At 43.3% G+C, this 26,996-nt stretch overlaps 1 protein-coding gene across 1 annotated transcript in view; it reads left to right on the forward strand.

The window, feature by feature from the left end:
* LOC133949864 (mitogen-activated protein kinase kinase kinase 11) overlaps positions 1-26,466 on the forward strand; it is a 43,151-nt gene extending 16,685 nt beyond the window's left edge. Inside the window, exons 2-10 of the mRNA XM_062383908.1 lie at positions 2,247-2,427; positions 5,090-5,238; positions 6,284-6,459; positions 7,234-7,480; positions 10,332-10,448; positions 14,414-14,585; positions 14,686-14,798; positions 14,995-15,603; positions 17,591-26,466. Of these exons, the coding sequence (XP_062239892.1) occupies positions 2,247-2,427; positions 5,090-5,238; positions 6,284-6,459; positions 7,234-7,480; positions 10,332-10,448; positions 14,414-14,585; positions 14,686-14,798; positions 14,995-15,603; positions 17,591-18,192 (2,366 nt within the window). The 3' untranslated portion in view covers positions 18,193-26,466. The remainder of the gene's footprint in view (positions 1-2,246; positions 2,428-5,089; positions 5,239-6,283; positions 6,460-7,233; positions 7,481-10,331; positions 10,449-14,413; positions 14,586-14,685; positions 14,799-14,994; positions 15,604-17,590) is intronic.
* Positions 26,467-26,996: the final 530 nt, after the last annotated feature.

The raw sequence follows: 26,996 nt of genomic DNA on the forward strand, positions 1-26,996 counted from the left end.
AGCCATCTATCTATCTATCATCTAACTTTTACAATGTGTACTTATCTCATTTTGGATTTCTCTATTCTCGTCCTCGTTTACTGACTGTATGTGACTAATACCTGGCAGCAGCATTCCATATCTGATCTCATGTGATAATCCTCAGTAAATCCACTTACTGATTCAGATCTGCTTTACTGAATCCCGGGATCATCATGTTTTTCATGTTGAATTTACAGCTAGGATCCATGTAACATTAAAATACCTCTGTTAATACACATTTAACTAGAAAAAGCCCAGATTTAAGGTCCAAATCCATTTTAATTGAGTCTCTGAAATTTGGGAAATATTTTGTCATTCTTTTTTGGTTTTAAGGTCAAATAGGGAGTCGAATGTTCCTTTTCCGTGTTTTGACATCTCAACATTTGCTGAATCTCAGTCTCTGAGCCCTTTGGCTATCATCTGACATTGAATCGGCCTTTAGGGGCAAGAGCCAATATGTTGTTCACTTTACTCTGTTTACAGCCTGACTTGTTTCTCTTATGACAGAAGTTGAAGGTTTCTCCACACAAAACACAAACGGTGATATTTTTTAAAAGGTTTTAAGATTTTTATTGAGTGTACAAGCAACATATAATTATTCATGCATCTTGATGAAAATAATGAGGCACGTTAAGGGTACTAACATTCATGTGTAATTTTGTGCAGCTCCAACTAAGAATCTGGATAGAGTGAATTTAAATTTGGTTTCATAAGGGGACTGTCTGGCCTCGGTGGAGCTCCAAGTGCTATTCTAGTTCATGTTGTGATTTGAGTGTAACAAGCATTTTTTGGAGTTATATTAAAGTTAAAGTAAGTTAAGAAAGATGCACCCTGTGAGGCCTCTCGTCTCAGGAGCAAAACCTAAAGCAAATCAGCTGTTGTCGGCAGAAATGGCTTAATCAGCAGAATGCATCTTTAATGATAAATGGTGAATGGTAAATGGTTTTGTATTTATATAGCGCTTTTTCTAGTCTTGATGACCACTCAAAGCGCTTTACAGTACAGTTTTACGCTCACCCATTCACACACACATTCATACAGTGCATCTATTAGCAGCATTTTTGTTGTTCTATGAGGACCAAATCAGGGTTCAGCATCTTGCCCAAGGACACTTCGGCATGCAGGTGGGGAAGACTGGAGATTGAACTGCCGACCTTCAGGTTGGAGGACAACCACTCTGGAGGAAAACAGCCTCTGACAAACATAAGAACTTAACGTGGCCTAAATATAATTTTTTCTCATGCTGACACACTTAATGAACTAGGTTGGATTTGTTTGTTGCTGTGGGTCTTTAGTTTGACACAGTTTTAGTTTGAAGGCCTGTTAGACTGCACTTTATAGCTCTGTGAGGCAACTCTGTGTTCTCTGCTCAGAAAATATGAATGGATGATAAGTTCTGGAGTCTAAGAGCTGCTCCCTGTGACGGGCAGTGGGCCTGCTGTCAAAAGAAGCTGTGTGACTTTTCCGTCACGAAAGGAAAAAAAAACATCCATCTCAAGTATTTGTTTAGTCTTACGTCAACGTGATATCATACTTTCATAATTCTCTGCATTTTCCAGGCACACAAACAACAACCCACCCATCACCAGAGTAGGAATTGAAAGATTTTAGTGATGGAAAACATTTACTGTGAAGCAGCAGCATAAGAAGTGAAGTCTCACTGCAATAACAGCTCCAAAAGTAGCCGTGGAGAGGAGAGCCTGTAAAATAAGAGGTAACTAATAAATAACAATTAGTGGAACAAACAACCCCACACACATCGATAATACAATGATTAGAGCAGTTGCCAGACTCTATAAATACAAAAGGGTGCTTCCTCTCTATTTGCCTGTGTGGCTAACGTGTGAGCTAGTTCGCTGATGACACAGCTCGGCTGAGGGTGGTGCCATCTAAACCACGCTATACACAGTAGGAAAACACATTAGTTTCATGACCCGGCTGCCATTCACCTGTAAATGTTACCCTCAGCCATTTAAAGGGAAAGAGCTGCCTGATAAATCTAATGTGAGGGAACTGTGTAACAGGATACTTGTAAGTGTTGGCCACTGTCAGTTTGGATTTGAGCGGCCCACAAAGAGGAGGAAGAGGAAGTGAGAGAGACATGGAGAATGTGTGTCTCTAGTTTTCTCAGTTTCGAGCAAGAACAGTGTCGAACGTGTCTGCAGGGATTCATTTCCTGTCGTTTGTAATCACTGATTGTATATTTTTTCTTCTGTGTCCATCAGTTCTCCTGGCTCAGCCCATAGAGAACGAGTGCATGGAGGGTCTGACGTTGAAGATCACCGACTTTGGCCTGGCGAGGGAGTGGCATAAGACCACCAAGATGAGCACCGCCGGCACCTACGCCTGGATGGCCCCGGAGGTCATCAAGTCCTCCACCTTCTCCAAGGGCAGCGACGTCTGGAGGTGTGTGCGTCTGTCTGTGTGTGTGTGTGTGTGAAGCACAGCGATATTTAGCTGCCATGGAATTTACAATGGAATTCCGATGAACCAAATCCAGGACTTTTTTTTTATTGTGAGTGCAGGTGTGCTCGCAAGGTATTTGGGTAATCAAAAGCCTTCTGTGTTCGTAATAACTCCTGAGAAAAGGGTATGGTTTGAGTCATGGCCCCTTAAAGGAATAGCTTCACATTTTGGGAAATATACTTTTAATTCTGAAGGTTGACACCGCTCATATCTCACTAAACATACAGCGAGGGACTGCATTAAGGTGGTTAAGTTTCGAGAGCCACTATTCTAACATGATCTTGTGACATCTTTTAACCAAAAGGTCACATTCATAACAGCTTCATTCTTATCAAATCAGAAAATAAGTTAGCCTCCTGACATTGGAAAACTGAGCTACAGTTTAATAGTCTGATGAGAGTTGTTAGCGGACTGTGTGTGTTTGCTTTTAAACACTTTAATGGAAGGTTCAGGGGCCAGGCAAATGCCCGTGGAAGGGATATTGAAGTAAAAAAGATACAGGCAGTCTTCAACTTCATAAAGGTGCGCCATTAAATAATGTACGTTCAAGATCGTCTTCTAATTATTTGCAGTTCTTCAGCTAAGTGGTAGAAAAAGAGGGGCAAGGGTGAAAGTGCAGAGAAGCGAGGGTTGGGGGGCGTGGGGGGGGGGGGGCAGTGATGAAGAGATTCAGGGACGCAGTGATGGATTGCAGTGAGGCCGCCGCAGCCATGTGATGGCGTCTCTTCAAAGACATGCTCTGTGCTTTGTTGTGGGACATGTGTGCTGCACACTGTCCCATTGTCCCCGGCATAGACAGAGGAGGAGGCCACACACCAGACCACACCACAGCTTTTTATCTGGGAATAGTTCTGTGTGTGTGTGTGTGTGTGTGTGTGTGTGTGTGTGTGTGTGTGTGTGTGTGTGTGTGTGTGTGTGTGTGTGTGTGTGTGTGTGTGTGTGTGTGTGTGTGTGTGTGTGTGTGTGTGTGTGTGTGTGTGTGTGTGTGTGTGTGTGTGTGTGTGTGTGTGTGTCTACACGCTCCTATCTGTATGTGTTTTTGGCCACATCTACACAGAGGCAGAAGAGTCCCTCAACTATGGTCTGTGGTTTCACAATAATGACTCGAAACAACTGTGATTTGTTGAGAGGGGATTGGAGACGGCTTCTAAGGGCTGTATGTGAATTTGCATTTGGAATGAAGTGAGCCGGGGCCGTCCTTACTCAGCAACAGGGAAATATATAAATATTGAATTAACTTAATAATGCATTCACGGCTTTGCTGCATTGTGGTTATTGCAGTGACTCTCATATGCCAGGGTTTAATTTTAATCCTGTGGATTTGGACCATATCATCCATTCGTTAAAGGATCTTTGCACACTCATACAGAGTCTATGTGAAACCAATTGAGCATTGCGGGACAGAGAACCTCTTTGAAAGCGTCCTTGAAAACACCAAAAGAGATTCTGCTCTGGTGCAAGCCACTTAAGGAATTTTCTGGTACTTGATAGAACCCCATTTTCCCAAGAGAGTGTAGTTCTTTTTTTTTTCACTATTTCAATGGGCTCTTTGCTCTCTCACTATCTCACACGTACATCCTCTCACTTTCCATCTCCCTCGTCTCTCGACAACAAACCCACGGCACCTCATTCTCACAGCAATCACTGCTCAATCTGGAGAACGACGAAATGAACGAGTAGCAGGCGGGGCGGCCCTGCTCTGAAAATGAAGGGTCATCTTTGTTCTAGCACTCTTTCTCATTTGTCCATGGCCGCCCGTCTCCAGAGCTGCCACGCGGAGACGACGACCGCCTCGGGGCGAGCCGGCGCTCAGCGTTTCTGCACAGTCACAGTGTGTGGAAGTAGTAATTAAAGAACTAAATAAAAAAGGGCTGCGGCCTGAGCTCTCCACTTAGCGAGCCTCCGCTGCGCGTTCGGTCGGGTCCGGGCGAGGGCTAATTGACAGTGTGGGAGATCCATGTCCTGCACCAAGCTTCAACTTCTTGGGACACAGTGCTGCTCCCATTGTGTGGCCTCCAATGTCTGTGTGTGTGTCAGGGTTCCTACAGTCATGGAAAACCTGGAAAAGTCATGGCATTTTAAAATGTGTTTTTCCAGGCCTGGAAAAGTCATGGGGAAAAAATGTAATCCTAAAAGTTTTGGAAAAGTCATGTAAATTTGTTATATTCATATTTAAAAAAATTCATATGCTTATAAAGAAATACGCCCAAAATATAAGCAGCTACACTTGGCTTTGTGTCATTTATGTTATACTAGGTGCCTTAGAATTCTCATTGTTAATTTTAATACTACATTTTGTCACTTTTTCGCTTATACACCGAGATTTCACAAACTTTTCTGTCATGGAAATTTGGTTTAAAGTTATTGAAAAGTCATGGAAATCCATTGGTCAAAATGTGTATGAACCCTGGTGTGAGTGTGTACTTATATCGTGTTTAGTACAGTGACACTGCAGCAGCTTGATTCAAAGAATTTCCAGTGTATCATCAATTCCAAAGAATTCAGACCTATATGTGTTACAAAATACTGCATAATGATGCGTGTTGTGAAATGATATACTGTGTCTAATTCTGTCTCATGTGTGTTCCCCCACCCCCTCCAGCTACGGTGTTCTGCTGTGGGAGCTGCTAACAGGAGAGTCCCCGTACAAAGGGATTGACGGACTCGCTGTCGCCTACGGAGTCGCGGTCAACAAGCTGACGCTGCCCATCCCTTCCACGTGCCCCGAACCCTTCGCTCAGCTCATGTCAGGTGGGGGTGCGCACCTTTCGTGTGTGTAGCGATGTCACCAGATGCCCTCGTGCCAACGCTGCTTTCAGTTCGGTGGCGTGTGCGAGTCCCCCTGCGTGTTATCGTTGGTGTCCCCGGCATGCCCTCTTTCCATTTCCCCAAAGCTGGGTTGAAATTGAGCAAACAAATTCCTGTATGTTAATAACTCGACTGTGCAGGGGAAGTGTGTCGTGCTGGGGCCACCAGCGTGTTTGTAACTGTTTGTGCTCTTCCCTTGTTTAGTTTCAAGTTAAAAAGAAATGTCACCTGGGCACCTCCTAACATGTTTACTGGTTTGTACCGAACGTACGATGCTTTGAAGCAGACGCTGTGTGCAGTCTTTCCACTTGGCCCCACTTGTTGTTTTACTACCACTGTATTCATAGAGGAGATCAGTGCACAAAAACCCCCGATAGCCACCTCAGAGGATTAATTAATTGTTGGATTGGTTTTTGATCTGCTTGTAAGGCCCCAAGTGTTGCAGCAAATTATGCGAAAACCCTCACAGCCAGTTAATAGAGCATGACACTTTGAGTGAGCGATCAATCTGACTCCAGATGTTCACACCGGCTCACACTCATGTCTGGAATGTGTGGGAAAATACAAACGACAGGTGTTGCTGCAGAATATTCCTTCAATTAACAGAAATAACCAACTCCTGATGGGTGATACAATTGGTCTGTTTCCAGTGCAGATCAGTGTCTGTGAGGATTTTGGTGAATCACTGAGTGACTTCCTTCTTTCACGTCCCTTGATTCACGACAAATGTCCAAAGAAGTGAAACTGTAGTGGAGGCAAGATTTTTCCATTTTGTTTTGAGGAATCAACATTTTCCAACTTGGTACCGAACTAAATACATCTTATAGTAATTTAAAGACACAGAGGATTAGAGTTGTTCCAACATAAAACTCCTTAATATCTGTTTCTCATTGTGAGGAAACCTATGCAACTGTACAGATAATAACCCAAAGAGTGCTGGTGTGTGGTGTAGAACCCGCTGTCTGACTGTTTGCTCTATTCGTAACAGAGTGCTGGGACCAGGACCCCCACCGGAGACCCAACTTCTGCTCCATCCTGGCCCAGCTGACGGCGCTGGAGCAGCAGGTGAAGGAAGAGATGCCACAGGACTCCTTCCACTCCCTGCAGGAGGACTGGAAACTGGAGATCAAGGACATGTTTGATGAACTCCGGGCTAAAGAGAAGGTAAGAGGCACCGTGCGAGCCACTCGCGTACCAGGTTTTCTCCAATGATCCTTGCGATCCATTCAGCTACGCAGATTTCTCATCTCCTGCTAGAAGCTGACTTATCGTGACTATCTCCTCTCTGGTGTAACACTCTAGTCATGCTTAATGAGTGCAAAAAACGGCCACAGACAACAGCGTTTTATCGTTTATTTTATAATGCTATTGGGACATGAAGTGTTTCAGAAACAAATTACCAACTCTACCTTTAATAGATAAATCCATTAAAAAGTATCATGGGAGTATATTATTGCTACAGTTTTACCTAGAAAGTCACTTTAACTAATATCAAACTGTTAAATGTAAAATGCATCACTAGACAAATATACAAATAAATAAATTGAAATAGCAATAATCTTTGCGCCAATACACTTTTACATTCATACATTTGTAATTTATCTCCACAGACGGCACATCAAAAAAAAAATTTTAGTTTTGGATGTTCATTTTTTACTCTGATCTTTGTTTTTATTTGGTTGGAACAGTATCTAATGTAAGGACCCTGGAGGAGGAGCCCATATAGGGAACACTTTAGATCAAACACTAATCTGTGTGACATCAAATAAAATATCAAACAGAAGCTGCTCGTCATCTTGCCATTAATATTGATGAAAGGTTTCCCTGCGATCAACTTCACTGTCACCCAGGAGGCGAGGGGACCGTAAACCTGCAATTCCTCAGTCATGCATGATTTGGGCCCTGCTAATATTAAACAGCTTCCCCCTCCTCCATCAGGAGCTGCGGTGCCGCGAGGAGGAGCTGAAGCGAGCGGCTCTGGAGCAGAAGTCCCATGAAGAGTTCCTGCGGCAGCGCGAGCAGCAGCTGGCCCAGTGGGAGCAGGACGTGTTCGAGCGCGAACTCAGCCTCCTCATCCACCACCTGAACCAGAACCAGGAGAAGCCTAATGTCAAGAAGAGGAAGGGCACCTTCAAGAAGCACAAGCTCAAGAGCAAGAATGGCGAGAAGATCAGCATGCCCCAAGGTGTGTGTCTGAATGTGTCGGTGTTTGTTTGAAGTGTCTTTGATTTGTTCAGTCCCAAACAAATACAGCCGGATTGTGTCAGCCTGCAGTCTTGACGAGAAATCCTATTCCAATAGCCATTACTGGCTCAGACTCAACAAGCAATAAAAACAACAACAAAAATAAAACAAAATGCAAGAGAACAGTGAAGAGGAAGTGTGTGTGTGTGTGTGTGTGTGTGGGGGGGGGATGTTCTGTGGTGCAACTGTTTTGTAGCTCAGCTTTACTGCAGGGCTGGACTCATGATATTTGGTGCTGCATATATGTAATAACTTTTAAATTGTTTTCTTATGTTTTTAGCACAAAAAATGCAATAACTTAACTTAACAATAAAGATGCAGCTAAAGCGTTGATCTCACACTGACCCACTCGCTCTGTTGTTGCTGCTGTTTTCCCTGTCACACTGAGCTGGCTGCTGCTCCTTATGTATCCTCGACTATCACAAAGTCACATGGGCCGCTGCAGTTCTCATCCACTGGGGTTCAGTGTGTGCGAGTGTATTTTGGGCTGAGCAAGCATGCGTGAATGTGTGTGTGTGTGTGTGTGTGTTTCTGTGTCTGTTGTGTGTGTTGTGGTTAGGCCTTTCCCAGCAGCAGTGGGGCAGTGATGTGGTGGGGGTTTGATGAGAGGGGAGAGTGAGCCAACCACGCCTCTACACTTCCTGTCTATGGATACTCTGGCCTCTCTCTGTCTCTCTCTCTCTCTCTCTCTCTCTTTCTCTCTCTCTCTCTCTCTCTCTCTCCCTCTCTCTTGCTCTTTGTCTCTCTGTTCTTCTCCTCCCTAGTCTTTTTATTGTACTTCTGACCTTTTTTTTCCTTCCTTTCCTATTTACACCAATGATTATTATTATTTAACTTCATCCGGTTCAGTCCCGCTCTTTGCCCCCTCTGGAGTAACTTCTGGTTTATCACATATTCTCAAAAAGTTGAAATGAATAAGAACGTGACCAGTTTGTTTTGTTTTTTAGGAATTAGGATTCAAATGGTTTTTATTTCATCACACTCACGGACAGCATTTGTAGTGAAGTGCAGGGTGGTATGCTCTCAAGGCTGTGCTAAAAGGCTAGAGTAAAAACATCAGAGCCAGGAAAAGAAATGGAAAGAATGAAGATTCAAGGATAAAAGACATTGAGGCTTTTCTGTAGCATTGCAAATTTGGCTCAGTCATGGTTACATAGCGGGTAAATATAAATAGAAACAAATCATTTTTGCGAGAAATAGAGTGATAGCATCATTGGTGTGTGGCTGTGGCACATTTGAAGTAAAAGTAAAATTATATGAAGTCCTAACGTAAAATTGTAGCTCAGGTTTTGGCTGGAGTTGTCTCAGTTAACTGGAACCATAGACTCTATATTAAGATGGACAACTTATCTCCATTTCCTCACAATATCAAGAGATGAAGCCAAAATATAGTAGAGAGCAGCGCTGTTATCTCACACTTTTGACTTCATTTGGAGACAGAGTCTAGGCTGTAGCCATCAGGGGATTCAGCCATGGTATTGGGTCCTGCTGATAAATGCACTGGACCAATCACGAGTCAGACTCAGCTGTCCATCATGACATTTCGCCCAGTTTTTATCGAAAAAATAAACCATGGACCTACATCAGTGTGATAAGAACTAATAAACATGACAGAAATGATTGTTGGATAAATTTGATGTGTGTATTGATTTGGGCCATGTCCCATACACTAACATGGAGGAGGAGGGATTTATGACCTATACTTCTATACAGCCACCAGGTGGGCCGTCCTTTGGCTTCACTTTTGGGGATCTGTCATGTACATGTCTTTACATACATTCTAGGACTTAAACAACATTTTTTGAGATGATCTTACTTTGCTAGCTAGCTAGTAAAACAGTCAAGAGTACAACGAGCAACTGCTAACCAATGGCAGGAGCTGCTATAAGGCCTGATGTGTGTCTTTCTTTGTGGACAATCTGTGCAGTTGAATAATGAAGTTGTGACGGCAAACCACACAATTAACTCTGTACCTCAAATTAATAGCAATATCTCATTCTGTCCTCACTATAGACCACTGCACTTGATAATGTCGGTAAATATGCAATTTAAGAACATGATTTAGTGCTTCAAGGGAATTGATGTTTCACATGCACATTCATTTGAGAGAATAATTTATTTTATAATTTCCCTCCTGGCTGCGTTGGTGACTGTTAGTAAAGCCTAAGTTTGTTCCCTTTGAATTGACTGATATCTTTGCCTAAATTAACGTTAGTGCCCTTAAATGGAACTAAGCCTTAATAAGCACTTAAGCTACGCAGCTTGTTATAAGCAGTAGTATTTGTGGCAGCAGCATTCTTTTACCTCTTGGCTAGCAGTTACGTGCCATTCGATCCCTTAACAGAAATTAGCCATGTAACGTAAGGATTTGAGATTTGAAAATGCATTGCTCTGAATCTACCGGAGAACTCTGAAACTGCCGTGACAGCCAGTTAAGGCTTTTTGGGAGAAATAAGGAACCTAAACACAAGTGTTGCAACCTTCAGAACAGCTGACAGCTCTTTGGCGTGTATGAATGTGAAGTCGAGCGAGGAAACCCAGAGTTGTGTGTAAATGGAATGGTAAAATGGATGGCCTTTAAATAGCTCTTTTCTTGACAACGGCCGCTCAAAGTGCTTTTACACTACAAGGCACATTCCCACACACATTCATACAGCACCTCTCAAAACCCGCATATCGATGATACAGCTCAGGCAATTTGGGGTTCACTGTCCAGCCCAAGGTCACGTCGACATTCAGACTGGAATGGATATATATATAAATGTGTGTGTGTTTGTTTGTTTTTGTTGCAGACTTCATCCATAAGATTACAGTGCAAGCATCCCCCGGCCTGGAGAAGAGGCGGAACTCTCCTGATCTGGGTTCAGGCTCCTCGCCCTCCTTCGGCCCACGTTTCCGTGCAATCCAACGTGAGTGCAGCCATTTTTTGTCCTGGATGCACATGTGTGTGTGTGAGCCTCCAGAGAGATTTTGGAAAAAACAAAGAATGTCTTATCTCTGGCCTTGTTGCATGCACACACAGACTCTGTTACAACATTACATCTCAATTTCAGTTTTCAAATATTCTTTCATGTGCTCTCAACCGCCCACTCGAATTCTTTGTCTTCCCCTGTTTCCCAGTGGGTCCCCTCTTGTTCACTCTACCCTTCCCTGGCTTAATGCTTTCTCTCTCTCTCTCACTCACACACACACACACACCCTTTTCCCTTTTCAATAGTCTGTTCCAGTCCAAATATTATCTGACTTCCTCTCAGCAGCTTTCTTTCCCACTGCAGCCTGACTCCGACTGCAGTTAGCCCAGCGCTGCAGTGGGGGGAGCCATGGAGCTGTATTCTCCATGCAGAAACGCTCCCCAGTTTTTATATGCATGTAGTGGCTACAGTGCGGTTGACTGAATTAAAAATATGCTGGGAGGAATTCACTGCTGCAGGAGAAGGGGTTGAGAAGGGTTGCAGCAGTGGCAGAGATTTACAATGCTCCTCCGCTTGTCAGGCTCGCAGACACACGCCCCGAGATCGAGCCTCCTTCTGAGGGAAACTGGAGGCGGTAGGTCACAGGCCGTCTTAACAAAACCCAAGAGGAAATTTGTGGTGCAGCAACAGGCAGTGAAAGGGATTTTTTTTCTAAACAATTACCACCGGGGGTTGGCATAAAGGCACAAACTGCAGTGAAACATTTATCTGTAAAAGTGGTTAGTAAATCCAAAACATCTGTCGGCTTCATTTATTCATTAAACAGAGGGCTGGTTTTCTTTACTTCCTAATGACTCCCCTTAATGGCAATCACTAAGCCAAGAGTGTGCCAGTCATTAAAATGTGTTTAGTGGATATTTATGCTTGCCCTCTGAGTAGAAAGCAGTGATTTATTGCTGCTGCTTTCCAAACATATTTGTCTAGAGAACTGCCAGAATGATTTGCTTTAGTGCACAGCGCTCCATTCAACACGGTTTTTGTTCAGTGAACACAAGTTAGTGAAGGGGCTGGCACAAGAAGAACCTACAGAGCGATTGTCTTTGAGGGCAAGTCTCCCATTCTGCCCAATTCTACTGAATTCAATAAGGGAATTAAATCATCCCACATTTTTTCAGGGAATATTTTAATTTGGGAGTACAAGAGTTAGCATTTGAACATCTCCGTAGACTGTTATCTAATGATTACAGCTGCCCTCATTTATTTTTGCAATGGTAGCAGGGTTAGTTTTATCTACTCTCTCACTGGTGCTCATTCCACCTCCAGTACCTGAGGTGTAGAGGCTTCTACATGTACTGTGCACGTACATCCTCTGCTGTATATGCTATCCATATTATTATTATCATTATTACTCCAATTGAGCTAGTGGTGTGGCTCTAATGAAGGCATTGTCAGTTGGTCGACCCCGTGCTTTTGTCCTGAATTAAATATTTCAACAGCCCTTGCATTGATTGAGATCAAACTGAGTTCAAGCTCTCATTTGTCATGTGCAAGTTAACATAGGTTCTAAATGATAAATGGTCTGTAGATATGTATATAGGGCTTTTCAAGTCTTGATTATTCAAAGCACTTAACAGCACAATTCTTTGCCATCCTTTATAAAAGAGTCCTGATCAATTTATCTTAAGCGCCACCCCAAATAGTTTCATTCATTTAGATAAATATCCTAATATTTACCTGAAGGAACATAATTTGGATATTCAGAGGATGACTTAGATATAGATGATTAGTTAAGATTCACCCCACGCATCGGTTTGTGACGAAATACCCTCAAAACTTAAGCAGCTTTTCAGATATGCACTGAATTTCAGTGATCCTCTGGACTTTCTTAAAACAAATAGAAGACACAGACGAAGTTGTTGAGAGAGTTTTGGGTAATAAGGGCTGATGCCTGTCTCGATGTGATTTAAACAACAACACGTGTTCTCTGCAGCAGAATTAATACATTACATTCTTCCTCTGCCTGCTGCCCCTGCCGTCACCTGAACACATTTCTGTGTTGTTGCGAGGGCGTCTGAGCAGAGAACCTCTTGCTGCATTGTGTAAAATGCGAAAGGCAAACTCTGCAGAAAGTCTCAACCCAATTCTCCGGACATATCGAAGAGTGGAGTGCCAATACCTCCTCCAAGGCTGGTTGGCCACTTTATTATCATCAGCATATACATGTATTGCATTAGATATATATATATGTACACAGATATTTTCTACAAACTGCTCATATTTTGTCATAATATCCATTCTCTGATATTCGAAATAAATATGTGCTACCATAGAGTAGCTGAACAAAAACAAACACCCCCTAAAAACACTTACTTTTAATTGCAGAATCCAGATCATTATCCAGAGCAGCACAACTTTTCACTTGTACATTGACAATAGTACTCTCAATTTTCTTAATAATCTCTGCACTGATACTTGAGAAAGTAAGTGGGGGAAAAAAAGTTGTGGATCTCCGTGCAGTTCCCGATCTGCCCCACAATTTAATGAGTTCCTCCGTGGGTCATGCCTCAGCCCTCCACAAAATATCATGGAAACCAGTTGAGAGGTTTTTTTTAATAATCCTGTCAAACTCACTAACAAGCAATCAAATGCAGATGGACACATAACCTCCTCAGCTGTAGTTGACGATTGCATGCTAATACTAAGACGGTGAACAAAGTAAACATTACAACGGATCAAGATCTGCAATTTGCACAGATGTTTGTTTGATAAGTAGCAGCAAATGAATATCACCTTTGTTAATAATGTATAACGGAAGTAGAAATGCAACAAGGGGCCTATGATGAGTAGATGAGCTAATGGGGAAATATACACAAACATTACAACCATGTAAACATAAAGATGATGACATGAAAGCGGACAAATTGCAAAAGGGAAGGGAGTGTTTACAGAGGAAATGCTGGGTTTTTTTCTATTTTCAAGCCCCAGTTTGATATTGGTGAAATTGCAACCCTGACACTATCAACTGACTTTCTGTGGATGCTTTGAGAAACATTGTGTCAGAGAGAGATGGGAGGCAAAGTGCACGAGCCACGCCGCGATTGTAGTACAGGCCAATTGAAACAGAACGAGTTGTCCGTTCAGAGAGCATAGCTGCAATTTCTGAAGCCGCAATGGAATTGACAGGAGCGAGCGAGGGAATCATTGGGAATAATAGCGCCAGAAGTCTGTGAAATAAAAACAATAGATTTAAAGTTTTTTAAAGTTCTCTTCTCCACTTTTGTCCCTTCCTTTGTCAAACGTGTCAGCCTGTGTGTCGAGAAGGTTCCATTTGGCTTTGTTGGGGGTGTGAGGGTAAAAATGTGTGAGTGCAAGGTGTTGTGGCAGGACGCCCAGTCTGTGCATGACTGAATTTTCACCTGCTTTGTGTTTGGAGCACGTGCCAAGCGGTGGGGAGGTAAAGAGTGTGAACGCTATTTGAAATTCACAGCTTTTATTTGCACACTGTACTTCCTGTCATCTTCTCTTAAGTCCCTTTTCAATTGGTCCAGAAACCCACTAACATCTGACTTTTGTATGCAATGGATTCAATCAGCATCCCTCCTTTCTTTTAGCCAGTTTAAAAACCTGTGTATACAGTACCTACTGATTTTGGAGTAAGATATGCTCCTACATCCTTCCACCTCCTGCTCTGTAAACCATTCTGACATTGCCCAATAGACTGTATCCCCTATAATGACGTCATCATCACACAATTTAGAAGAGAACTTGTTGAAGTTTCATGAAATGTAGCCATGGGTCAGTTAAATGTCACCGTGTCGGAGACGAGTGTGGGCCTGCCTTAATTGTTGTTGTTGTGAAAGATGCCTTTTAAAAAATGCCTCACTCACCTCATTAGAATACAGCCGGGTGGCATGCATACTGATAATGTGCCCGCTTATATTTTTCTCCCTTTTTCTTTGCAGTCAGTCCCAGTGACAACAGCAGGTCGTTCGGGCTGAGCCCAGTCTGGCCTCTCGAGGCGTCCTCTCTCAAACAATCCAATGGAGACCTGAGGCTGTGTCCCCACTGGAGGCCCCAGAGCCCAAAAAGTCCCAAAAGCCCCAAAGTGCTGCGCCTCAGTCCACAAGAAAGCAGGTACAGCCTTTTCTTTAACATGTGAACATTTAGGCTCTACAAGGACTCAACTTAGTTCAGCAGCATGCTTCAGTGTTTCCTAATTTTGTGTCGCTTTCAGTCTTTCGATGAGAGCCAAGCTCCTGGGGTCAGACAGCAATGAGAACGGAGACTCCAAGGACGACTTTGAGGAGTACAGACCCTCCACCCCCACCCCTCCCACTGCACAGAACGGTAACCGGAGCCCTCCATCACTTTCCTAAATGCCAGTTGCAACTTCCATTAGCTGGTGTTATAATTCACACTGGCATGGGTGTGAATTATAAATAGATGCTAAATGAATAATAAAAGCACTGAGTGTTCTTTTTCTGTCTCTTTCTTCTTCTCTATCTTTCTAAAACTTAAAAAAATCATTTTTCTCTCTCTGCAGGCTCCTCAGTGAAGAACAGCCTGCGGCTTCCTCTACCTCAGGGAGACTCGGGCGAGGAAGGCGGCTCCTCCCCAGCTGGCTCCCCCAGGCCTGAGAGGGGTTCCCACAGTGGCCTGATTAAGGGCACGCATCAGGCCCTGCTCGGGGGTGCCTCCCTCCTGGCCTCAGTAGGATTGGGTCGCTGCCTTGATATGCCACCAAGGGTGCCCCCTCGGACTAACCCCCCATCGCTAGATGAACGCACCACCTACGAACTGGAGATCTCCTCCCCTAAGCCCCTCATTTCAGACCCCCCAGTAGTGGACGATCTCATCTCACTGTCCACCTCTGAGCCGCTCCCAAGACCGCTCCTGGATTTAGCTCTGCAGTACCAAGAACTCAAGCCCTTGCCCCTGACTCCACCGCCGCCAAACCGGCGCGAGAGGAGTGGCCACCGGACGCCGCACAGTCCACAGAGCCCCAGGACCCCCCTGCAGCACGACAAGAGCATCCCAGCGGAATGGACACTGAGTTCCAATTCTTCCAACGGGGAGACCAGCTGTGAGGCCTGGGAGCACAGAGCTGACAGGAGGAGGAGGTCCAGTCAAGGCCTGCACACCTCCCAGCTAGGTCAGTTTTTCACCTTATGGGGTATTCCACCAATTATAGAGGAAACGATCCTTACACTATGTGAAGTGTTAGAAATCCTCTGACTCATGCCCGGTGCTAGAAGTCATTTGAAGTTTATTTTGACCATTTTTGTCTTGCCTCGCAACCTTATGAAAGAACATCTCCTCTACTGATTAGGACTTTGGTGTCTTTTTCACTTAGACGCACCAAACACTAAAACTGGATCCAACTTATACCTTGAATAATAATTTGCATATCTCCGGTAACAGCTGGCCCCACTGCTCATACTTGCTCAGCAAAGCTAGCATCAAATCTTCTGCCTCTGTTGTTTTCCCTGAGAGTCAGAGATTCTCTTTTATTGCAAAGTTGACGGCGAAACATGAGGCATCACAGCTGAGGTCACAGAGCCTGAAAGTGCTGGATTCAGTGCTGCTGATCATCTGTTCATGAATTCACCAAGTATTTCTGGGCTCTCCCTCAGAGTCTTTGGCTGGAGCCCAGCTGTGCATTATGGTTGTGTTTAGTGCGAATATGCTCATATCCAGACATGTAATGTGTCTTGTATGTTGTGTTAAATACATGCATGACACATGATAAAAGAGCACATGCCAGAGGGATTAGAATTCATTATCCCCTCCAAATTACATTTTGAAATAGGCAATTTTCCATTCTCATGGGGCATATTTACACTTGTGTTTTAATTCTTGTACAGTGCCCTGCTCCCAGACATTATCTGCATACCAGCTGCTTTCATTTACAGTGCATTGACATGTTTTTCCACAAGACTAATATGCGTATCTTAGAAGCACTGACACAGTTTAGAGCTGAAAGGACGGAGGCGTGGGTATTGGTTGTTTTAAGAGCGAGTGGGCTTTGCGAGGGGCTTTGCGAGTACCCCCTGGGAACATTTCACACTCCGTATCTGGTCCGCTTGACTCACAAAGCCCCGGATTCTCCACAGAGCCGCTCTCCCAGCGCTGCCCCCAGGTTTGCGAGCAGACATCTCTCGCCTGCTCCACCGCCAAACAGCCGTGATCTCACAAACCGCATGCGCTCATTACATGGGGCGCACAGAGGCGAAAAGCCACACTTAATTAAACAGGGAATGTTTTAGCTAAGCGTCTTATTATGTTTATTGAGCGCATGACTCAGATGCATTGACAGACTGCCACAAGGTTACTGGCTGTGAATGTAAGCTTGAAAGAGGAGAGAGATGGATTTTGAGGATACCGCAACTGGTTTGCTCATGTGACTCCCGATTCCCCTGTCATGTCAGCTTTATCTTTTGCATGCAAGGAGAGATACTGTTCACGTAAGTAATGCCATTTGGCAGACCCATCACATTTGGACATGACGAATGTTCATCCAAGGTGATTTATTCTGAGTTTAATGTTCTTGTCGGTGCTAATTTACACTTGCTGCTTGCAGCTCCGTCATGTAGTTACACGGCACTATGTTGTTCTCAATGTAGACTAATTACATCAACATTCTGCGCTGGTGCTTGTTCCACTTCTTTTTGCAACAGTAGTCTTCCACTTTCATGTTTCTGTCTGGATCAATGTCAGCATGTTTTGAGAGAGTGTGTTTTCTAGAATTATGCACAAACAAGTACTGCATTCAGATGGGGCAGGAATGCATCAAAGAGCAGTGGAGCAGCAGCTTGAAAGCACGTTCCAGATTAACAATTAAAAACTCCTCCAGCAAGACCATGAAGGACGGGATGATGAAGATGTTTAATATGTTGAATGTTTAAACCTTTTTTTATATATATATTAGTCTTGTCATTTTTCTCATCTTACAGAGTCTGTTGTCGACGAGAAAGTTGTCTAGAATCTTTATATAATTATTCAGGATATCTTTGCCTCAGCTGCTAAGTTTTTGACTTTTGTATTTGAATTCTGTCATTCCTAAGTCCCTCAGCCATTAGGAGTTTTAATTCTAAAAGGCTGCAGCGCACGTTTGATGTTTTTCTTTCTGTTCTTTCCAGTTTTGGACCTGCCCTTCTGCCAAGACACACAGGACGCCGAGGATAAACCTTCTGTGCCCTATTCTCTCCACCCCAACCCTGCCCTCTGGAGCCCCAAAACCCGCCGCCTGGAGGTCAGCGTCATCCCCCGGCCCCGCCCGTCACCCATTCGCCCCCGCATCGACCCCTGGAGCTTCATCTCGACTGGCGGCGGGAACTCAACTGTGGGCCGCAGTCCTATCCGCTCGGACAGCAACCCCCTGGGCTATCAGCCTTCCCCTACAAACCCGTTCACCAACTGTGACCCGTTCCCAACACCGGACTGTGATCCATTTGCCCTCAAAGCTGACCCCTTGGGCGACTCGGACACAGCTTCACCATTTGACCCCTTCTCAACTCCCTTTCACACATCCCGCTCCGCCCCGTGCTCCACCAACTGCTCGCCCACGTTGCCCTCATTCCGCATAGTCCCCCTCAACCCAGCCGACTCGCCCCTGATTGACCTGGGATGGGCAGCCTGCAGCAAGCCCCTGGATGGCACCAAAGAGAGGGCTCATCCCCGCCGGACAATGGGGCTCAAGCCCTTCAAGTCCCCTACTCAGCTCAGAGATGACCGTTTCTAAACAAGGCCTCGTCCGTTGGCTTGTGACCACGTCTCCCTTCTGAGTGTTAAAAAGTGCAGTTTTATCACAGGAACACAGACCAGGACTGTTTCCACTACTTTGTCCTACATCTTAAAGGAAAGGTAAACCAATAGCTGGTGCCCATTTCATTCTCCCTCTCTATCTCTGTTTCTCTATCCCTTTGAAGGAGCAGACCACAGATCACTAGTTCCATCTTCCGATCCTATCAAGACTGCTCATATCACCTGCTTTCATCACCCCCTACCTTTGAAGCATTGTGACAATGCAGAGGTGGATAAGGCGACTTGCACGGCTTCATCTGTCTCTACCTCTCTGCAGACTGAAAGCATTCAGTACAATGAAAAATTGGAGTGCCTTATTTTATGAAGTGTTTTTAATATATATCTTTTCAAGGTTCCTTGAATGGATAATCTGGTGCGTAGGGAAGATGCTTTGAATTTGGTTTAAATTTGCAAATCAGCTTAGCGTTGCTGTGGAAGAAAATGTCGTCTCCATGTGTGTGCGCATGTATGTCTAGACTTATTGTTCAAGGAAAGCTTACTGTTGTTGTTTTTTTTAAACAGTCTGCCCTGTTGCATTATGGGAGAAAGCATGGAGTGGATATTCTAGGCTGCTCATGCAATCCAAGACAAAACCATGACCCTATTCCACTTGGAAGCAGATAACATTCCAGTCACATTCCTCAGGAAATGCCAGGGATTGGATAGATTCATTGGGCTGGCAGGCGACAGAGCCCAGGAAACAAGACAGGGGAGCCCTCTGCGTTCCCTCCTTATGCCAAAGAATGCCACTGTGACAGTGTAAGAGCTCGGACAAAGAGGGTCTGCAAATAAGTTGTTTCTGCCTCCGCAGAGTGCCAGACGGGTGGGTTCGCCACACTGGATGATACAGAGAGAAAATAGTATTTAAACCTAACTTTGATATACTTTTCTGTGGTTGCTTGACTTGTATGACACTATCCTGACTGTCCTATCACCACCCACCTGATGCTTTAGGAAGGCTCAATCAAAAATTACTATTAGAAGATACTACAGTGCATCAGTATGGACGCTTCCTTCAGTCATCTCCACAGTGGCCTCACAAAGCCAGCCCACAATGTCACAGTGCACCACTAACTTGGTCGTCATTGGTCCTTTCATCCAGCTCTCGAACTAGATCTAAAATGTTACATTTCTTTCTCGTGGATGCATCAAAATTTGTATTGAAGAAAGTAGGAGCTGGAAAATTGAAATTCAGTTTTTTTTTTACCCCTGTAAATTGGATTTCATTACAGTCGCTGCTGCCAAGAATAGAAATATATACAGACAATGACAAAAACAATAAAAAGAAATCAAAAATATAGATCAGAGAATAAAATGAACGTTTTTAGAAAAATATGTGCATTATAATACTAGATATAAAATACAAATTTGATAGGAGAGATCTGAAACCTGATTCCAAAAGATTTGTTTGACATTGCTGACACCACTATCTTATCTGTCTATTCAATGTATTCAACATCAACTGCAACTTGCTACCCCTGGACAGAGCCATGCTAGATAAGATAATCATCTCCTGATGTGAGAAACATATTCAGCTTACGCACATGAGAGAGGTATTATTACCATTTAACTCTGTGCAACAAAAAGAGAAATTTCTGACAATGTCAAACAAGTCCTTTGGTTAAATGCGTCAAACATCAGATGTTTGAGGGAGGTTGTGAGTTGTAGGCTGGCTTTGCACAACTTGAGCTACGGCGTTACTGAACTCTACACACAGTTCTAGGGACAGAAAAGAAATCTATCCTAAACCATTATGTCAGTATTGAAAACATCTGGTAGGAACCTCTAGATTACTGTGACATGTCCTCAGAACAGATGCAGCAGAAACGTTTGAGCATTTTAATACAGGGAGGAATTTGTAACAGATACACTGACACAATATCTTTTTTTTTTAGCATCAGTAGCCTCAACAGAGGAGACTGCACCTGAGCAACCAGGGACAAATGGCTTCATTCCAATCTTGGCTCACAATCATTACTGTCAGCGGTTGTTCCACACACCTAATGTAACATGTTCAGACAGTTTTCTCAAAAGGCATCCTGGGAAATGCATGAGGTGTGGCAGGTCACAACATCTCAGACTCGTGATGCATAACCGGAGTGAGCCGGGATCCAAAGCGTCTAGTCCAGTAACCTAATTGGCGTAGGTCAGGCATGTGAGCAACTGGAAGAGACCCACTTACACAAGGCCTAAACTCGTCATGTAACCCATGTTTTCACTGGAGCATTACAGGGTAGAAATACTGACTGGGTTCATCACTGACACCGTGTCATGCGAAGACAATAACCGCTTTGTTCCGATGAAGTGTGAAAGACCTTGTCTCCGAAGGGGGAAAGCTTTGAGATTAGCCTAATAATCCTGCTGACGAATGGAGGAGGTTGATAGCGATAATTAGCCTCTTGATAAGAGCAGGGAGAATTAACAATGCGTTCGGATATCTTCTTAATTAATTTCCCCCAACGTTACGTAAATGCCACGCATCCTCCTCACAAGGTATTGTAGCTGCTTGCTGCATCGGCTTCCATCTCGGTGGAAGCCGCGCACTTTCAATGCATGAAGTTTGTGGGAGTGTCTGTGGACTCTCACCTTTTCCTGTGCCCTTCCCCCTCAGGTGATGTGGTAGATAGCTGTGCTCCTTTTTTCTTTTTACTCCCTTTCCTTAGCTTGCTTGCTCTCTGGCAGCTTTTTTCTGGAGGGCACACTGCAGAGCGTCCATTTCAGTAACAGCCAGGTTTCTGTCCGTGGAAAAAAAACAGAAAGTATGGCACTCATTCAAGGACAATCCATTTACTGGGGAGCGCTGGGAGGGAATCAGATTTGTTTTGGATGGAAAGGGGAGCTTTATTTTATGTTTCTGTTGCACATTAACCTATCTGTTCCATCTACTACTGGACATCCAAAGTAGTACTCACTGATAAGAGCAGGTAGATGGTACAGTGAAGAGTCCAGCCATTTCCAATGGTCAAAGTTCTGTATGGCTCCACTTGAGGGGGTGAAAGGCCCGCTGTTGTTGAGAGGGGTGAGATGTCATTCACTTGGGGAAAAAATTTGAAATAATGGTGCACACTCTTCTTGAAAGCCTTTGTGGTGTTGTAATTGGTTGTACAAATTGAAAACTGATGGAAGGAGGATAAAAGAATCCATTGGCATTCAAAATCCTTTTTAATGTCAAGGGTTACACAGTTAGTTTGAGAGAGCTAATAAGACGCCTACTTACCCACCTCCACACACACCTGGCACCTGCTCTGTAAAATGGACTGGAGGTGTTGGAGTGTCTGTTTTGGAAAGACACAATAATTGTACAAATTCTTCTAATGACATAGAAAAGGATGTAATTTAAAAATAAGAGTAGAATACAAAGTTTATAGGTTATTAATGTTGAGAATGTGGAAGAGAAAGCAGCAGCTCCTCCATCCTAGTTGCTTCTCCTGGACGGATACAGCTGGTAGGATCACCCACATTTCATATCGACCGCTTGTCCAGTCTCTCCTGCCATCAACAGGACATGAGCTGTGTGGATCTTCTTCAAAGTCGGGCAAACGTTGAAGGTTGATTTATCTGTTGTCTCCCTGAGCGCTTTTCCCTCCCTCAGCGCTTTTCCCTACCCGTCCTCTGCTCTCGTCCTCGCCGCCATTTTATAGACGTGACAAGGGATGAGTTATTGACGCGTCTCTGTGTCAACACACAAAGTCACAAGAGCCATGCTCTGATAATCATTAGGCTCGGAGGGCTGTTATTGTCAACAGAGCTCTGTGAGTAAAACAAAAAGGCTACACAAAGGAAATTGAGATGATTGAAACGTCTGGCTGATTATTTCTGTGACAAATACAGCGTGTGTGTCAAGTATCCACTTCAAACCGCCACTCATGTCTGCTCTGGATGTTCTCAGCGCTCACTTTAATTCCCCCCCCAGAGCTTGAAAAAGTGTTACCTGCCGTTTTCTATCAAGGGCCCGCAGATTGAGTCTGGCTACATTAAATATTACTTGTAATAACAGCAGTCACCATGGATTTCACATTTAAGTTATTGCCTGTAGTCAGAGTTGGGGAAATTCTTACTATTTCTGGAAATCATTTCTCGGAAGTATTTGATTTGAAGTGGAGAGAAACCTCACCTGCTGCCAAATGACCTGTTCATGCAAATATGGTGAAATGCTTAAGAATTTGAAATGTTTTTGGTAGGACGTGACCGGGACACGTGCATGACGGGAACGAGCAATTCTTAGTTTTGGCTGTCGGATTTATGAGCCATGACTGCCACCCATCTGCCGCACTTCCATAAGAAAGTCCTGATGGGTTGTTTGCGACGCTCTGCTCTCGGAGGCATTGCTCCATCCGTCATTGGAAATCAGCCTCTCTACAACAAGCAGCCAGGGAGAGTGGAAGAGAATTCTCTGCAGGAGGGAGCGATATCTGGCCACTAGCTCCACAGGGCGGCAGGGAGCAGACATGATTTGATGATCTTAATTCAAAGCTCAGACCATTGCCTCAATCAGCGAATGGCAAATTGCCAATACATTGCATGAATAAAAGCTAATGAGACGGCACAGTTGAGCAACCCAAGGCCGCGACCCTCATCACGCCAAGAGGCACCGACTAGTGGCAGTTGTGTTTCGGAGCCATTATCAAGAATGGGGGGAAAAAATCATATCGCAAGCCACTTATTTGTTGGCCTAGTAAAAGAGTTAACAGTGAAAAGTGCTGCCAATTGTCAATAGCAGATATGTTTACATAGATTCAACCATATACTTTATGTTAAATAGTAGCAGCATCTATTTGTAAAACCTTCTGTATACTCCATTATTTTTAGATCAAAATTCCAGATAAAAAAAAGATTTGTTGTACACACAGACATCGTATTGAAGTGCTAATCTAGTTCCTGCTGGAGCCAATCACGTAAAGCTATATTTTTTTACACCCCAAATTATTTTTTTGCCCAACACTATTATTTGTTGATGTGTTCAGGAATATTTTTGACTTGTCTGATAAACTGTAACTGCACTTTGCCAGTTTTGGTGCTCCATAGTCCTCCGTCTGTTATTGGTAAATCAGGACATATGGTCAAAAAATATAGTCATGGCTTTCGATACTTTAACATATTCAACACAATGCTGACGCTGTGATTTAATTCTAGTTTATAAATGTATCAGTATGAACCAATCAGTGCGTTTGTCACAGTGACAGCCTTGTGGCGGGTGATGCTGGCAGAAGTTAATACTTTTCTCTGATTACATTGAGCAGGGACATGTGCTACTGCTGCTGTATCGATGCAGTTAACCGCCAACAGCAAAGCAAGCATCACACGGTTGTGTAAACCCATCAGTTCTAACAACGGAGAAGATCTTGTTCTGAGAAGGACTGAATCTTGGTTCTGCACAGCCGTCTCTGTAAACATGCCAAGCTCCGGGGGAGATTTGTGAACCTTGAAAAAACTGAATCTCACAGAATCGCTCCTGCGCTGAACCATTCTGATTATTGAAAGTAACAGAGCATCTCTACGTGGTTACTGAGAAAAAATGTAGAACAACAAGAAGATTGGGAAAACTCAGGCCGAATACACTCCACATATTGATGATTTTTTTTATTGATTAAGTCTCACCTTGGCGGCTCAGTGAAGAGTAAATTGTGAAACGCCTAACTAGATGCCCTGGCATTTCACTGGCTCTCACCCGATTGCACCTCTGCTTGCTATTGTTCAATTAAGTAGATGTTACAAATGTACCTGGTTATCAGGCCCATTTCAGCTGTCTCCCGGTAGCCGTCGGTGCCAGAGACTCATTATTGCTCTTTCTGGCTCGTATGAAACTAAAGCACCTGTCCAGGCCTTTGTTTGGCATTAACAGGCTGAGACCAAATGATCAAATATGACCTTTCTTTAGCTGTACATGAATTGCATATCCCAATAGGGACGTGGACAAAAGCCATGTCTGGAACAGGCCCCCGCAAAGTGCGAAAGCTAATGCTCGGTCTTTCAAAGAGTGAATATTATTTCTAATTTGCTACTGTCTGTGCATCCAAGGTCACCATCTGCTGTCCTCTTTTTCTGTATCAACGAAAACTAAACGAATCGGCGCCATGAAAGGATGACCAATTTGTTTCGAAGACCACAGTGACAGGCTCTTGGCGCTCTGTTTAGAAAATAAACATGGATTTTAGCTTTGAGATTAAGTCAGAGGCCCACACACTCAACCCCCCTTCTCTCGACAGCACACAGCAGCCCCATGGTCAAGATTATTGTTCTGCGAAGCTACTGACACTCAATTACTTCATGATCTTTCTACAGAGAACCTGTTCACTCTTGAAATGTCTGCTCCTAGTGCTGGATGAGTGCACTGAGTAAACAAACCTTGAGCAGACTGATTTATATTTTTGTGTGCTTGACATTGTTCACAGATAAAAGCAAACGATTAGTTACTACTTTTGCCTTTTATCTTAATCATGTGGAATCGTTCTACAAATCAGGTGCAGGAGCTAGTTCTACACAACAGTAGGAACTAAAATGTGCCCTTCAACCTGTGGTATGTAATTAGAATTTAACATTAATTTAAAGCTAAGGTTGGTGATACTGGAAAAGCTAGAGCTTGCTACATTTTGAAACAATGCAATGGATACATCTCCACCCCTCACAACGACCCTCTCGCCAAAGCTATGCCCCTGAAACACATGCTGAAAAATTGCTAGAAGCCGACTTGCCCATGTCTATTACATTCCTGGGAGGGACACTGGCTTTTTTATCATTCTTTACAACACTGTCTGAGAAACATTTTACAAAGACCTTACATCTGTACATTAGTAGGCGGCCTTTCATTCACCTCAAATTATGTTTCCCGCCTTAAAATGCTAAGCAGTCAACCCTCTTCAAAATTGTCCCATCATGTGGTTTATGAATACTTGATTAACTGGAATTTTTTTTTTTCTGTTCCTGTGAGTTGATCAACAAAATATCAGTAGTAACAAAAGTCCAATGTCCACATTGGGTTTTTATGCCTTTGCCTATTTACACTTAATTTAACACTCAGAGTTCTAAGATTACAGACGACACTTAACCTGATTAATGTCTTTTAAAGCACAGATATAATTCAAGTTAAAGTATTTGACAGCAGCTCGAGGGTTTTTAACAGTAGGTGGTCTCTTTCAGGTGCTCATGCTGGGGCTTAACTAACTGAACTCTAAATGATCCATAATAGAAATTTTAAATGGTTTGGATGGTACAAATCCGCATGACTCACCGGTCACATCTCTTCCACTCACAGCATCACATTACTGTAAAAGGCTTTTCCTTCTGACAGTTTCCTACCAGCAAGCTAGGGGCATATACAAAATTTATAAATGGGGGGGAAGTGGATATTTATAAATGGCTATCTTTTTACACACTGGATTTAGAAATATTTTTCTGTATTGATGGCTATGGACGCAGTCTACATTAGGATGATGGATGATTGCTTCATATGATCAAAAACATTTGTATAGGTTTTCACTGGAGTATTTAAGTTGCGTGTATGGGTGCTTCACATGAGGCAGATTAACTTTACATTCCAGTTCTCTGAATTCGACCAAATCTGTATCAAAACGATTCCTCTACAAGCCAGAGTATTTTTGTGTAGTAGAAAATTCAAGAGAATTGCCTGGTAGAGCTTGAAATCTGTTTTATTGTGTAGATAATTGCAACATCCCAAACTTAAATTCTGGTCAAATGTCCCCTTGGGGCACCCATACTGAATTTTTATGTGCATAAAACTGCTTGAGGGAGATGAGGATTTTGTCACCACCTTCAAGTGGTGGACAAGGTCGACCTCTCCGTCTTTGTATCTATTTGCTTTTAATTATAATTGTTCCAGATTCATTTCCATGTCTTTTTTGTGCATGTGTGTTTTATTACAGCCTAGGCGATGTGATAACGCAAATGTTGCATTGCCCTGGCAGCCATTTTTACATCTCTCTCAGAACTGTCTCTGCTCTTTTTGAGTTGGAGTTTTGGTGGTCATCAGGCTTTGAAAAATGCGTTATTGTTGCATTTTTGTGAAATCTCGCACTGGGCTGGGCCTAATCAACTGTTTTTATTGTTGTGTGTCAAGAGGATTATTTCTGTATACAGTATGTGAAAATGTTTTTATTTCTCTTGACTATTATAATGGGTTTTAACCTGTGGAAAAAAAAAAAAACTAAGGAAAAAGCTCAAAAAGAGATGAGACCAAATAAAATGTAACACTCCAGAGTTGTTTGTGACTTTATTCATATTGAATCGAAAAAGGTGCAGCTGAATTTGTATCAAACAAAAATGCAGCACCCTATATACAGTATATCCTTCTGTCAGGCAATATTATCAGCTAGCACAGTTGATAGACTCTCCACTGTACTATGCCTGACAAATCTAATTAGGTAGTCAAACTTCAGGAATGACTTAACGATTTTTACTTATGAATTTACAGAAAAGTAAAGATTTTAGTTAAACGCCTCAGCACAAAATTCCCTTATCGTAGAGTCCTTTCGAGTGGCATCACCTTGGCCACCTGTTCTATCGTAGGGAATCTTGGCCGTTGTTTTTGACTGTCCTGGTCTCTATGGGTGTATTATGACAGCTATGAAAACATGGTGCCTAAGAAGGATTCTGACAAACTAGTCCAACTAATGTTTGTTTCGTAGAAATTCTCATGCGTCTGTTATCTGCATTGGCTCCCTGTTGAATTCTCGTTCCTTCTCCTGACATACACATCCTTAATGGTCAAGCTCCACCATATCTCAA

This window comes from Platichthys flesus, chromosome 24, assembly GCF_949316205.1.
Source record: "Platichthys flesus chromosome 24, fPlaFle2.1, whole genome shotgun sequence".
Classification (NCBI taxonomy): domain Eukaryota; kingdom Metazoa; phylum Chordata; class Actinopteri; order Pleuronectiformes; family Pleuronectidae; genus Platichthys; species Platichthys flesus.